This window comes from Saccopteryx leptura, chromosome 1, assembly GCF_036850995.1.
Source record: "Saccopteryx leptura isolate mSacLep1 chromosome 1, mSacLep1_pri_phased_curated, whole genome shotgun sequence".
Taxonomy (NCBI): Eukaryota; Metazoa; Chordata; class Mammalia; order Chiroptera; family Emballonuridae; genus Saccopteryx; species Saccopteryx leptura.
In genome coordinates, this window is record NC_089503.1 from 390876764 (window position 1) to 390891711 (window position 14948).

Sequence of the window (14948 nt, forward strand, 5' to 3'; positions counted from 1 at the left end):
TCCTTTCAATAAAGCCTGTCACACTGGTCTTCTCAGACTCCAATGGATTCTAACAAATCCTACACCAAACACATTGTAATTAAAATACCAAAAGTTAAAGACAGAATCTTAAAAACAGCCAGGGAGAGACAGTGATCTACAAGGGAGCTCATATGAGTCTGTTAGTTGATGTCTCAACAGAAACATTTTTAAAAAATTTTTATTTACTAATTTTTAGAGAGAGGAGAGAGGGAGAGAGAAAGGGGGGAGGACCAGGAAGCATCAACTCCCATATGTGCTTCCAGGTGCCCAAATGACCTTTTCAGGCATGATTTACACTGTAAACCCTTCTCATTTATTTGCAAGACCCTTTCCAGTCCGGGCCCAGGGGACACAGCGGTGGCCGTGTGAGGGGCCTGGACCCCGGTCCCCGGTGTTCCTCCCGCACAGGCACCCAGGGTGCTCAGACCTCCAAGACTACACTCTGTCCCCGGGCTGAGGACCTGTCACCAGGCAGCACCTCCCTCCCTGACCGTCTCCCCAGGTCCTCCTGAGGGGCCTCCCTGCCCTGCCCGGGTCACCTCAGCCTCCCTCTCCCCTCACTGCTGGGCTTTTGTTCACACCCAGGTCACTAGCACACTTTACACTGTATCTATTTGTTACTGTCTGTCCCTTCCTGAGACTGTAAGCTCTGTGAGGACAGGGACAGGGATGTGATGTCCACAGCTGCATTCCCACTGCCCTGAAATGTCCCGTTGTTGTTGTGTTCAGTGAATGAATGAGTGCACTCAGACTGCCACACTCACGGCTGCACACCGACACAGTGAGTGTGTACAACCCTGGCACACACACACACACACACACACACACACATTGACACATACACAGATGCACACACAGAGAAACACACAGACACCTCACACACACTGACACGCTCATATACATTGACATGCTCAAAACACACAGACACACTCAAACAGATGGACATGCTCTCACACATACAAACATGCTGAGACGTACACAGACACATGCTCACACACACCGACATCCTCACACAGATGCTTAAAGCCTAATTTTTATTCCACAGCATGTTGTGAATGTTTCCCATGTCATTATGCATCATTATTTAAAATTCTTTATCCAAGTTACTATGATATATTTCAAACATACCTAAAGTTTGAAAGAACTTCATTTAATCACTTCAATGTTTTGAAACAACTAGACTTAATCACTTTAACATTTTGCTACATTTTATTAATGTAATGTATTTCTATAATTTTTGTTAAAATTATTAAAAATAACCTGCTAATATCATGACCTTCACCCCTAAACATTCCAATATTCATGTCTTAAAAAATAACATTCCTTTAAATACTATCATTATTACACTGAAGAAAACAACTGTAATTCCCTAACAGTATAAAGTGTCAAAGTCACACAAGGTCCTCTGTGTCATCCCCCCGGAGCCTCTCACGTGGAGAAGAGGAGCGCTCAGGGCCTTGTGCCGTCTCTGAGTGTCCACCCCTCCCGGCCACCCCTCTCTCTGACCCTTGATGGTAACACCAGTGAAATCTGAGAAGTAGAAACATTTCTTTCACTCCCTATTTCTCAGTTTTTTTAAACTTGGATTTTGAAATGAAATCATCTCTTATTTGGGACAACATCTCAATGTCTACATAACCGTCCACAGTGTGGACATGCACATGGGGCTCTGGGGCTCATAGCACAGCCCCCTGGGCCTTCCGTCTTGTCACCAGGACAGAAGGGGCCCTTGTGTCAGGGTCACACCTGGTGCCCCAGAAGTCACATCTTCAACAGCAGGTGTCACACTGAGACCTGCTGTGGGCACAATGCCTTCCCTCAGGGTTAGGAGTGAACTCTTAAACATTCTCTAAGACCCTCCTCTCCTCCAACACTCCACCCCACAATCAAGGGGTCATGAAAGGGTCCACACACTGGAACTGAGACTGACCACCCCAAACCTCCTCATCCCCATCGACACAGCCCAAGTGAGAGCCCCAGACCCCTGCCCCTCCCCCCCCTCTCTCACACTCACCACCATCTGCCCTGAACCCACCAGGACTAACCTCCTTCTCTCCTTTGCCCTGTCTGTCTCAGTCACCCCTGGTCCCCCAAACATCGTGCATGCTCATCTCCACAAGCTCTGTGCACCCCTACTCTGTCTCCCCTCACACCCCCTCCCCAGCTCCTGAAACCTTCCCACTGTGTCCCCCGGAGGTCTCAGCCCAGGATCAGCCAAATCCACACAGTCCTCCCAGGGTGTTCCTGCACCTGCAGCTCTGACAGGGACCTGGGTCTCCCTGAGGACACGGCTCCCTCTGAAGTCCTGCCATGGGGGTGTCTCCCTCCCACAGACCTTGTGTCCTGGGCCTGGAGGTGGGTGGGGTCCTTCTCCTCAACTGCTTTGACTTTTCCCCTCTCTCCTCCCTAACATCCTCTAATCCATCATCAGATCAGAGCCCCCATGCCCCTCATTGTAGGTAGTCCCTGGGGACCCCCAGGCCATTTCCCCATTACTTTTAGCTACTGGCTCACTGTCACCCTCCCCAGAGTGCTACCTCCTTGACCTTGGTGATTTCAACCTAATCAGATGTGGAAGGATGAACAGTGGTCCCCAAAGATGTCATCCCGAATCCTTACTGCCTGTGAACAGGTATCCTTACATGGCAAACAGACTTGGTGAAGGACCTTAGGACAAACCATCCTGGATCACCTGGCTGGGCCCAATCACGTCACATAAACCTAAAAGCAGAGAGGTTTCTCTGGCTGGAGTCAGAGATGCTGCAGGAGAGATGAGGGTGAGGGGAGGCAGAGAGGTTCCACGTGGGGGAAGGATTGTGTGTGCTGTGGGGGCCATGTTCCAGGATTGAAGACATCCTCTGGGAGCTCAGGGTGGTTCCAGCTGACACCCAGCAAGGAAACAGGGACTCAGTCCCACATCTGCAAGAATCTGAGGTCAGACAACGAAGTGAACGAGCTTGGCAGTGGATTCTTCCAGAGCCCCGGTGAGGACATGTCGGATGTGTAACCTGCACAACCATGAGATAATAAAGGGCTGCTGTTTAAAGCCACTCGGTTTGTGGTCACTTTACAGCAGGGACAGAACACACACAGCAGAGGATGCTCAGGCCCTGGCTCCTCACTTCCCTGAGCTCCTCTCCTCCATGACCTTCTGCTCTGCTCTTCCTGGGCCCCCTCCCTTGTCATCTCCTAGACTTGTCATTGCCAATAACCCAGCCCTCCCACAGTCTCCACGCCATGCTTCCCACGCTCTGCCCTCCATCTCCCTACTCACCCCGCAGGGCGGCCTCAGCTCTGGAAACACTGGTGCGATTATTGATCACATGAGTAATGTAATGTCAGCAAACCATTCATCACAAACGTGCCTGTTTCCCAGACCTGAGACCACCCTGTGCTACATCACCTCCCACAATCCTTTGTGCCCACTGGGATCCCAGGTTATTATCCTACCATCTTGTCACCGTCCCTCACCCCTCAATGTCCTCTCCTCCCTCCTCACTCATCTTCAATTCCATGAGACAGCATTTCAATCCCTCCCTTGGTCTCCCTTGCCTTGTCACCCTTGCTTGGAAAACCACACAGCAGGGGAATTCTACCTCTGCCCTCCCTGCACCTGCCCCGTGCAGCTACAGGAGGCTGGAGACAACACAGACACGTGGATGCTGTCGCGTTAACATCATGACCCAGACCACAAGGGGGTCCACAGTGCTGCCCACAATCATCCTGTCCCTACAGGGGACTCCCTCAGTCTCCCCCATCCTCTGCTCAGACATCTACCCTCCTTCCCCATCTCATCACTGCCAGTGACCTTGTTTCCTGCTTCACTGAGAACACTGGACACATTAGAAGATGATTATTACAGATTTCCAACACCGTCTACTTGGAGACGTCACCACAGGTGAGCTGTCCACACTCCCAGCCAGAGCCGTCCCTGTGCTGGTGCTCGAGGCCTCATCCCTTCTCGTCTACGTAAAGGTGCTGGTCCAGCAGTTCTTCCCTTTTTCTCTCTTGTCATTTTTTCCTCCACTAGGTCACGTGGCAGCGTAAGAATGCACACCCAGACCTCAGCCTGAGGGAGCATAACTGACCGATGGCCCCGCTGCTGTGCTCTCAAATCTGCTGTCCCTTTTGCTCTGAGACCTCACTTCTCACAGGCTCCTTCTCATCAAATATTGAGAACAGCAGAGAAACTGAGGCAGGACCATTGACCCTTTGAAGGTTGACTTAGGCTCCAGGCTCCCTGACACCCTCTCTGAACTTTCCTTATTCTGCCCTGGGTCTGGGACGCCTCCAGCCAACCTTCCTTCTCTCTCTCCATCATTTGGATGACCGCATTGAACACTTGTAACTTCTAGGACGTACATGCTCCTGTTGAAATGTACAGTGACACACGGCTTCCCTGGGCTTCTTTGTATTGAGGACATGGGGGACTCACAGACAAACTCAGGGCTACTGAATGAAGATCATTTCACAATGTAACAATCCGGAGTCACAGACACACTGTGTGGGAAGTAGAATTCAGGAGCTCTGTGAGTCTGACTGCAGTGCTGGTTAGACACATTTCTGTACCAAGGGGACAAAATCACTTCTTTACAGATCAGCTTCCTGATGTTCAGGGTTTCCAAGACTGTGCTCCCCACTGGGGTTCACAGACAACAGGGAGACTGGTCTCTGAGAATCTCCATCCCGTGTTTTCAGACACAGCTCCTCCAGGGTTAAGAGAAACCCTGTCCCTCCACCTCCATTCCCAGGGAGAGCTCAGTCTCTGACATCCGGTTCCCTGGAGTGAGTTTTCTTCTAGAAGAGTGTGTGTGTGGGGGGGGGGGGGGGGATAAGGGGTGGGAGGCAGGGAGTCCACTTCAGGGAGGGCTAGGAATTTTTGGAAGAGAAGAGAAAGAGTTGGGAGGGTCCCACCCTGGGGGGTGTCTCTCCCTGGTGTCCTCACACAGCCCCTGGGCCAGGACTCAGGGAGACCGGGTGACAAAGCGCTCTCGGCGCAGGAGGAGGGGTCAGGGCACAGTCCCGGGTCCCCAGGCCTGGCTTTCAGGGTCTCAGCCAAGGGCAGAGTCTGGGTGGGGAAGATTAGTGTTCGAGTCCCCATCTCTAGTGTTTCACCTCTGCCTCTTACCTCCTGTGTCAGATCTTTTTTCCTGGATACTCATGACGCTGCAAAATAGGGCACCCCCATTGGGTGAGTTGTTTCTAGAGAAGCCAATCAGCCTCTCTGCCGTCCCTGGTTATAAGGTTCCCGCGGACCCACCCGACTCAGATTGTCTTCATACCTGAGGATGCGGGTCATGGAGTCCCCGACCCTCCTCCAGCTGTTCTTGGGGGCCCTGGTCCTCACCCCGACCTTGGCGGGTGAGTTCTGGTCTGGAGGGAACGGCCTCTGCGGGGAGGAGCGAGGGGACCCGGCGGGGGCGCAGCACCCCGAGGAGCGCATGTGCACTATCCTAGACCCTGACTTCCCACATGCGTCTTTTCGCCCCTTTTCCTTCTCCCGGGACCCCTCCTCTCCTGTCCCGCATACTGCGGGCTCGAGACCCACGCCGGGAAGGGTCGCCGGGTGTCAGCCCATGCCCATCCCCAGGTTCCCACTCCCTGAGATATTTCATCACCTTCGTGTCCCGGCCCGGCCGCGGGGAGCCCCGGTTCATCGCCGTCGGCTACGTGGACGACACGCAGTTCGCGCGGTTCGACAGCGACGCCGCGAGCCCAAGGGCGGAGCCGCGGGCGCCGTGGATGGAGCAGCCGTGGGTGGAGCAGGAGCACCCGCAGTATTGGGACCGCGAGACGCGGCGCGCCAAGGGCTACGCACATCATTTCCGAGTGAACCTGAACACAGTGCTCAGCTACTACAACCAGAGCGAGGACGGTGAGCCACGTGGGTGGGACCCGGTCACGACCCCATCTCCACGGACGGACCGGGGTCACCCAAGTGTCCAGGTCCGAGATCCACCCGTGACCGCGGGACCCGCCACACCACCTGGGAGGAGCCCACTGGACTTTGATCCGGTTTTTAGGGGATTTAGGTTTAATGCTCATGGTCCGGTCGGGGCGGGGGCGGGGCCGAGTGGGCGGGGCTGACCGCGGGGCGGGGTCAGGGTCTCACACCCTCCAGGGGATGGCTGGTTGCGAAGTGGACCCGGACGGGCGCCTCCTCCGCGGGTACAGTCAGTTCGCCTACGACGATACCGACTACATCGCCCTGAACGAGGACCTGCGCTCCTGGACCGCGGTGGGCGCGGCGGCTCAGATCATCCGGCGCAACTGGGAGGAGATCGGTTGGGCGGAGTACTGGAGGATCTACCTGGAGGAGGAGTGCGTGCAGTGGCTCCGCATTCATCTACAAAAGGGGAAGGAGACGCTGCAGCGCGCAGGTAACAGGGCTGCGGGGCTTCCCCCTCTCCCCTCGGGCTGCGGCTCCTACACGGAGACAGGAAATGGACCGAGGTCAGAACACCCTCCTTTGGGTCCGGAGGTTGAGTCCCCTGGGACGAGATCTTCTCTCAGAGACAATTAGGTGCAGTTTCCCGGGATGGAGGGAAGACCAGCAGTTCCCCTTGACCCTGGCAGTGGCCCTGGGGCCCATGGGGACTTTCTCCCTCAGGCCTTGTTCTCTGTCTCCCACCCAGTAAGTTTGAGGTCTGACCCGGCTTTTCTGAGTTATTTGGCCTCCACCCAGGTCGGGATCAGAATTTTGTTTTCTCAGGTCAGATTCCTGCCTCCTACCCTGGGCTGTGTCACTCTGACTCTAGAACTTTCTGAACATTAGGAGATCACCCCAGGTGCCTCTGTCCAGCTGGTGTCTGGGTTTTGTGCTCCCTCCCCCACCCAGCTGTCCTGTACACTCAGGATGGTCACAGGAGTGCTGCTGGAGTGACCCATGAGGGATAAAAAGTTCTTGAATTTTTCACCCTTCTCCTCAGACCCCCCAAAGACACACGTGACCCACCACCCCATCTCTGACTGTGAGGTCACCCTGAGGTGCTGGGCCCTGGGCTTCTACCCTGCGGAGATCACCTTGACCTGGCAGCGTGATGGGCAGGACCTGACCCAGGACATGGAGCTTGTGGAGACCAGGCCTGCGGGGGACGGGAGCTTCCAGAAGTGGGCGGCAGTGGCAGTGCCCCCTGGAGAGGAGCAGAGCTACACGTGCCATGTGCAGCACGAGGGGCTGCCCAAGCCCCTGACCCTGAGATGGGGTGAGGAGGGGACGTGGGCACAGAGCCTCTTCTCAGGGAGCAGGGGCCTCTGGAGGACTTCAGCAGGGTCAGGGCTGCGGCCTGGGGGTCAGGGCTCTGACCTTCCCTTCCCTTCCCAGAGCCTCCTCAGGCCACCAATCCTACTGTGGTCACCGTTGCTGTCCTGGTCCTCCTTGGAGCTGTGGTCACTGGAGCTGTGGTGGGAGCTGTGATGTGGAGGAGGAGGCGCTCAGGTAGGGAAGGGTGGGGTCTGAGTTTCTTGTCCCACAGGGGGTTTCAAGCTCAGGAGAAGTGTGTCCGCTTCATTAATGATAAATATCATCCCCACACGTGTCCTTGCCCAGTCTGGGGCTGTTTGCTAACACTGACTCGTTAGTGAGGCACGTGTGAACATGAGGGACAGATTTATCACCTTGACGAGCCAGGTGATGGGGACCTGTTTCCCCAACAGTCACAGGTCAGAGGGGAGGGTCCTGCTGAGGACAGACCTTCAGAAGGATGGGTGGTCCAGTCCCCACACATGTACTTTCATCAGGTTTCCTGATCCTGCCCTGGGTCTGCAGTCACAGTTCTGGAAACATCTCTGGGCCTAGGACTAGGGGTTCCTTTTGGACCTCATGGCCCTGCCTCCTCCCTGGTCTCTCACGGGATGTTTTCTTTCTGCAGGTGGGAGAGGAGGGAACTACGCTCAGGCTGCCAGTGAGTATGGAGGGGTGACCCCTGAGACCCTGTGTCAGTGCAGATGGGAGCCATGGGGGACCCCACCAGCTATAGTTCCACCTTTTGTCTCCTGTCCTGAGGGCTCTGACCACGTCCTGTTGTGTTCTACCCCAGGCAGTGACAGTGCCCAGGGCTCTGATGTGTCTCTCATGGCTTCTAAAGGTGAGACCCTGATGGGAGGGGTTGGGACAGAGGGGACAGGACTGGGTGATGGGAATTCTCTGGGACAGTTTGAGCACGTGGTGAACTATTGAGAATGTCACCAGTTAGAGGCACTGACCTGAATTTGTTCGTGATTATTTTCTTCTACAGCGTGAGACAGCTGCCTTGTCGGGGACTGAGTGAAGGAAGATGCTTCACACATACACAACCACCAGCCATGTTTGTGACTTTAGGAACCTCTCACGTCTCTCTCTGCAAAGGGCACTGAACGTGTCTGCATTCCTATCAGCATAGTGTGAAGAGGAGGGAGACTGGCCCACCCCTGCCCCCAGGTCCCCTCCGCACACTTCCCTGTCCAGCAGAAGGCGCTGGGCCCTCCGCATCCCTGTCTGTATTTTGTGGAGCACTGAGCTGCAGCGTCTCACTCCATAATTGAAATAAAACTCCGGGTGTGAATGTGTCTGACTCCTGTGCAGACTCAGGGACGAGCTGAGAGGGGTCCACTGTAGATTTAGGGGGAGCAGCCTGGGAAAGTGCAGGTGCATTGCGGTCAGTGTGAGGGCACCTTGTGCTGCAGCCGCCACAGGACAGCTGTGCTCTGAGGCCCCATCAACAGAGACGCGTCTCTAGCGCAGGGAGCTGCCCCACACGGACCACTCAGGAACCACGACTGGGTGTGTGCAGACGTGTGGCACTGTTGTTCATGTGGGGACATCACTGAAGTCAGATCAGGAACACTGCTGGCCTTGGGAGCCTGTGTCATGTGGGGAGAGACAGGTGTGTATGAGCGCAGTAAACAGGGAAGTGTCCTGGGAAAACGCAGTGGGGAAGGCGATCCCGAGTGTGGGTTGTGGGGACAGGAAGATGGCTGTTACTTTACTTTATTTTAGCAAGAGACAGAAAGAGAGAGAGAGAAAGGAGAGAGCTGAGAAGCATCAACTCAGAGCTGTGGTACTTTTAGTTGTTCATTGATTGCATCTATATGTGCCTCTGGGGGCTCCAGCCAAACCAGTGACCCCCTTGCTCAAGCCAGTGACCTTGAGCTTCAAGACAGCAATCTTTGGGCTGAAGCCAGTGACTCTGGGTTCATGTCTGTGATCCCATCCTCAAGGTGGCAACCTGGGGGTTTTAAACCTGGGACCTCAGTGTACAGGTCAACAATCTATCCACTGTGCCAGCACTAGTCAGGATAAAGATGGTTGTGTTTGGGTGGTCAGTGTGGGCCTCCCTGGAAAGGTGACATTGAGAAAAGATTTGAAGGACATGAGGAAATCCACAAGGATGTGTACAGCAGGGGTCGGGAACCTTTTTGGCTGAGAGAGCCATGAAAACCACATATTTTAAAATGTAATTCTGTGAAAGCCATACAATATGTTTAACACTAAATACAAGTGAATGTGTGCATTTTATGTAAGACCGACACTTTTAACGTACAATAAATCTGAATTATTTTTAATAATGTTGTTTTGCTATTGCTAACCAATGATGAATAAAGTGCTTCTTACCATTAATGCGACTTCTGGTGCTGCATGGTTTTGCTGATGGCTTTGTAGTCTGGTTGATACGTGGTGAGGTTAAGCTTCATGCAGGCGTTGAGACTTTCATCAGTTCAATGTGATCGTAGGTTGGTCTTAACGTCCTTTAGATGTGAGAAAGACTGCTCACATGCATACGTAGAGCCAAACATTGTCAGTACAGCAATACTCACACACTGCAGTGTGTGGTATGTGACAGGAAGCGCGTTCCAAGTTTTGACAATCAGCTGGTCCACGGGTTGAAGTTTTTTCATTTCTCCCCACTTGTGTTTGCCGCCAACTCTGCTTGCTGTCATGCAAATGTTTCCAGATCTTCATTCAGTGACTTGAACTTATTCACCCACATGTCTGAGGCCTTCAGGTCAGCAGCTTGTAGCTCAAAATTTCTGACGGAGACACCGGGGATGTAACTCAGGTTGGCGCTGTCCACTGCACACTCGTGTGGATGGGTGATGAACTTAAAAAGACGAGTGGCTCACGAAATTCTCCAAAGCGCGCTTTGAATGACTGCAGGAGATTAAACGTGAAGCCTGCTAGCTGCTGGAGATCAAGATGTTGAGCAGGGTCACTTGCTGTGCATGCATCTTTAAACTCTCCCAGTTTTTCAAAGTGTAGTAAACGACCTGTTTCAATGTCAGTGATGAAGAGTTCCAGCTTGTTTTCAAATGCAAACACTGCTTGTTGAAGGGATAAGACTGTATTTCCAATGCCTTGCATTTTCACATTGAGCTGGTTCAGATATTCAGTCATGTCCACAAGATAGTAGAACTTCAGGAACTACTCAGTGTTAGCTAACTCAGGATGCTCGATGTTTTTCATTTCAAGAAAAGTCCAGATTTCACTTGGACAAGCCGCAAAACGGCTGAACACCTTTCCTCTTAACAACCAACGCACATTGCTGTGCAGAAGCAGACCAGGATAATTTTCCCAACTTCAGCAGTGTTTTAAACTGGCAATCATTTAAAGCTCGGGCAACAAGAAAGTTGATCACCCGAATGACCAGCGACATCTGCCGCGGACCAGCGCGGCTACTAATAATGGTGCGGAATTAAGGAAACACACTTATCAAAACAATAAACCATGGGACCGGGAGAACTCTTCAAAATGACTGGCAGTATCTGAGTGCCCCATAGCCCCAGTTCCCTTTATTATATAGCCATATGCAAATCAAGGACCCTGATAGAAAGTTGCACATCCAAGGCTAAGACAGGAACTCTCCCAAGGCGAAAACAGTATACATTAGTGAAATCTACCATCATCTGAGACAAACAAAAAGTCAGAGGAAGGGCATGTATATTGCTTCCAGCAACTCAAGAAAGCAAGTAGGGTGGGTGCAAATACTCAGCATCACAGCCAAATATGGAGATGGAGGGGGGAGAACTTAGCCTTTTGCTAAGCCTCGAATCTAAAATAGCTTTTTGCCATTTATGGTCCACAACAGACATCACCTCACCAAGCTGCTCTCCACGCATCTGAGCACAAAGCGCCTCCTGATGTAGGATGCAGTGAAAACTTAGGATGGGTCTCTTTCCATGTTCACGAAGAAGTGCTACGAATCCTCTGTTTTTCCCCACCATGCACGGAGCACCATCAGTACACACTGAAATAAGTTTATCCATCAGTAGATATTTTTCTTTAGTGAACTCAGTGAAAGACTTGAAAAATTCCTCCCCTCTTGTTGTCTCTTTCATAGGCAAAACAGCAAGACTTTCCTCACGTAGTGTGTCACTGACAGCATACCTTGCAATCACGCTGAACTGGGATAAATGGCTTACGTCTGTTGACTCATCCAAAGCGAGAGAAAAGAATGGTGCTGCATTTATGTCCTTCACTTGTGTTGCCTCAGTTTGATTTGCCATCACAATAGTACGATCGTGAACAGTCTTGCCAACAGAGGCATGTCTTTTATTTGTTTGATTATCTAGTCTTTATCCAAAAAGTCGTCAAGAAGTTCATTGCCAACATCAAACATGAAGGTTTTGGCATACTCCCCATCTGTGAATGGCTTTCCGTTTCTCACAATTGCTAAAGCACCAGCAAAGCTAGCCGAATTCCAGTCACCTTGTTGAGTCCAAACACGGAGTTGCTGCTGACTAGCTTGCACTCTGCACAGCAGCTCTTGACATGCTTTCTTCCTGCTGTCCCCCACTGGATATTTCGATGCAAATGTAGTATGGCGTGTGTCAAAGTGCCGCTTTATATTTGACCGTTTCATCGATGCAATTTTATCATTGCGTATTAGACACACTGCAGAACCTGCTCTTTCCGCAAAGGCTAATAATTCTTCTGTCCATTCCTGCTGAAAAGTATGATACTCCTCATCTGTTTTTCTTTTAGCTATCTTCTTCGTCAAAAGGGTTTCTGCAATTAGCTAGCTGACTACTTGATTAAAAGGAGGGAAGTTTACTTCCTGACCTCACAATGACCCATGTACATTATGCATTATCCAATAAAAATTTGGTGTTGTCCCGGAGGACAGCTGTGATCGGCTCCAGCCACCTGCAACCATGAACATGAGCGGTAGGAAATGAATGGATTGTAATACATGAGAATGTTTTATATTTTTAACGATATTATTTTTTTTATTAAAGATTTGTCTGTGAGCCAGATGCAGCCATCAAAAGAGCCACATCTGGCTCGTGAGCCATGGGTTCCCGACCCCTGATCTACACCCTGTCTCTTACATTCTGTTTGCCTTTACTTGGACTGACCCGGACACTAATGGAGCCCAGCAACTTACATAGACTGTCTTACCCCAGGGGTTCAGAGACAGCCCTAACCTGTTTGTGCAGACACTAGCTCAGGATTTAGCAGCACGCAATCTCGAAACTAGTACTCTCTTACAATATGTAGATGACCTACTCCTCTACAGCCCCTCCCCGCCTGCCTCAAGGAGACACACCACCCTTCTTATCTTCCTCACCATGAAGGGATATCTTGTCTTCTCTGCTAAGGCTCAACTTCACTCTTAGTCCGTAGTCTATCTGGGCATCATCTTAACCCCACCACCTGAGGTCTCACCTGGCGTTTCCCAACGTGGGGCCCACGCCCCACAGGGGGGCAATTCGATAGTTAAGGGGGGCAATTTGAAAATGGACTCGACACGACTTTAACTCTTTCGCCCCGAGCCATTTAAAAGCAATGCTAAATGTTGGAGAGGCTGTGGAGAAAAAGGAACCCTCATACACTGTTGGTGGGAATGTAAAGTAGTACAACCATTATGGAGGAAAGTATGGTGGTTCCTCAAAAAACTGCAAATAGAACTACCTTATGACCCAGCAATCCCTCTACTGGGTATATACCCCAAAACCTCAGAATCATTGATACGTAAGACACATGTAGCCCCATGTTCATTGCAGCACTGTTCACAGTGGCCAAGACATGGAAACAACCAAAAAGCCCTTCAATAGAAGACTGGATAAAGAAGATGTGGCACATATACACTATGGAATACTACTCAGCCATAAGAAATGATGACATCAGATCATTTACAGCAAAATGGTGGGATCTTGATAACATTATACGGAGTGAAATAAGTAAATCAGAAAAAAACAAGAACTACATGATTCCATACATTGGTGGAACATAAAAACGAGACTAAGAGACATGGACAAGAGAGTGGTGGTTACCAGGGGTGGGGGGAGAGAGGACGCAGGAGGGAAGGAGGGAGAGAGTTAGGGGGAGGGGGAGGGGCACAGAGAAAACTAGACAGAGGGTGACGGAGGACAATCTGACTCTGGGTGAGGGGTATGCAACATAATTTAATGACAAAATAACCTAGACATGTTTTCTTTGAATATATGTACCCTGAATTATTAATGTCATCCCATTAACATTAATAAAAATTTATTAAAAATAAATAAATAAATAAAAGCAATGCTAGATATCGGTGCCAAATTTAACAAAAAATGCAATTCTTAAATAATTGCGGTAAATAATTATTAAGTATAATTTCGTTTGACGAGACCAAAATATCAACTGGGTGATTGGCATTGTCAAGTAAACTTCGTCCTGGGTTCACCGCGGAGCGTGCCATCTGCCGCGGGGAACCCCGGACATTTTAAAAACTCGCTAAACAACGCAGTTATTCTCACCTAATTGGCCCATCGCAACTTCTGTAGTTTTTCACATCATTCAGTTGATGTTAATTTGAAATAAGTGTCAGTCAAAACTATTGTAAAAGCTCGTTGATTTAATAAATACACACATATATATTGTATAGATATAATTGGTAAGTATTTGATTTTATTTTTATCAATATTAAACTCTTTATTAAGTACTTCTTGCATCGGGGCTAGAAAGCACTAATATTTTATAAATATTATTGGGGCTATAATAGTGCATGCATGACAATTTTAATTTTAGAAGCATAACTTTCCAGAAAATTTTGTCAAGTGGAAAAAATATAGATACCTTTTGATTTGCGGTGGTAATGTAGTAAATGTGTTATATACATTTAAATAAATATGAATTTTTAGTATATGTTTACTCTGTCACATTGAATATATTTTAACACATATTTTAATATTAGTTTTTAATTGATCTTATTTTTATTTCTTATAGCCCATAGTAAAATGAGTGGTGCAAGCAAGAAAAAAACTCGTCAATATTCAGAGGAATATTTAAAATTTGGGTTCATACCCGCTGTTCACAATGAGCGGATTCCTTTTTGTCCTTTATGCCAGCAATGCTTGACCAACGAATCAATGAAACGAGGTCGTCTTGAGGCGCATTTGAAGGCGAAACATAGTGCTCATATTAATTCAGATTTGAGTTACTTTAAAACTTTAAAGAAAAATTTTGAAAAAAGAACAACATTAAAGTCTCTATTTACTGCTCATACTTCAACTAATAATCGTGTTCTTGAGGCTAGTTATCAAATTTCTTTATTCATCGCTAAAGCTGGAGAAAATCACACTATAGGAGAGAATTTTTTTTTTAATTTATTTTAGAAAGGAGAGAGAGAGGAAGAGAGAGAGAAGGGGGGAGGAGCAGGAAGCATCAACTCCCATATGTGCCTTGACCAGGCAAGCCCAGGGTTTCGAACCGGCAACCTCAGCATTTCCAGGTCGACGCTTTATCCACTGCGCCACCACAGGTCAGGCTAGGAGAGAATTTAATAAAACCGTCAATATCAGCATTTCTCAAAACGGTTCTTGAAAAAGATGACAAAGATGTAAAAGCTATGCCACTCAGTGACAATACTGTTAGCAGAAGAATAGACGAAATGAGTGAGGATATTGAAAAACAACTTATTGACAAGCTGAAAACAAGAAAATTCTCCTTGCAAATGGATGAATCAACT

At 49.7% G+C, this 14948-nt stretch overlaps 1 protein-coding gene and 1 long non-coding RNA gene across 6 annotated transcripts in view; one reads left to right on the plus strand and one right to left on the minus strand.

Annotated features, from left to right (window-relative positions):
- Window positions 1-14948, minus strand: part of LOC136387819 (uncharacterized) — a 253253-nt gene that overhangs the window by 218035 nt on the left and 20270 nt on the right. The window contains exon 2 of the long non-coding RNA XR_010748166.1: window positions 5794-5856. This is a non-coding gene — a long non-coding RNA (uncharacterized lncRNA). The remainder of the gene's footprint in view (window positions 1-5793; window positions 5857-14948) is intronic.
- The window catches only part of LOC136387817 (patr class I histocompatibility antigen, A-126 alpha chain-like), a 60633-nt gene that overhangs the window by 22659 nt on the left and 23026 nt on the right, over window positions 1-14948 (plus strand). The window contains exons 7-8 of one of the 5 annotated variants that reach the window (XM_066359890.1): window positions 8061-8108; window positions 8259-8429. The exons of 3 other annotated variants lie outside the window; for them this stretch is intronic. In XM_066359890.1, the coding sequence (XP_066215987.1) occupies window positions 8061-8108; window positions 8259-8263 (53 nt within the window). In that variant the 3' untranslated portion in view covers window positions 8264-8429. Of the gene's footprint in view, window positions 1-8060; window positions 8109-8258; window positions 8430-14948 lie in introns of those variants that run through there. One more of the 5 variants, XM_066359891.1, reaches the window with a different exon arrangement.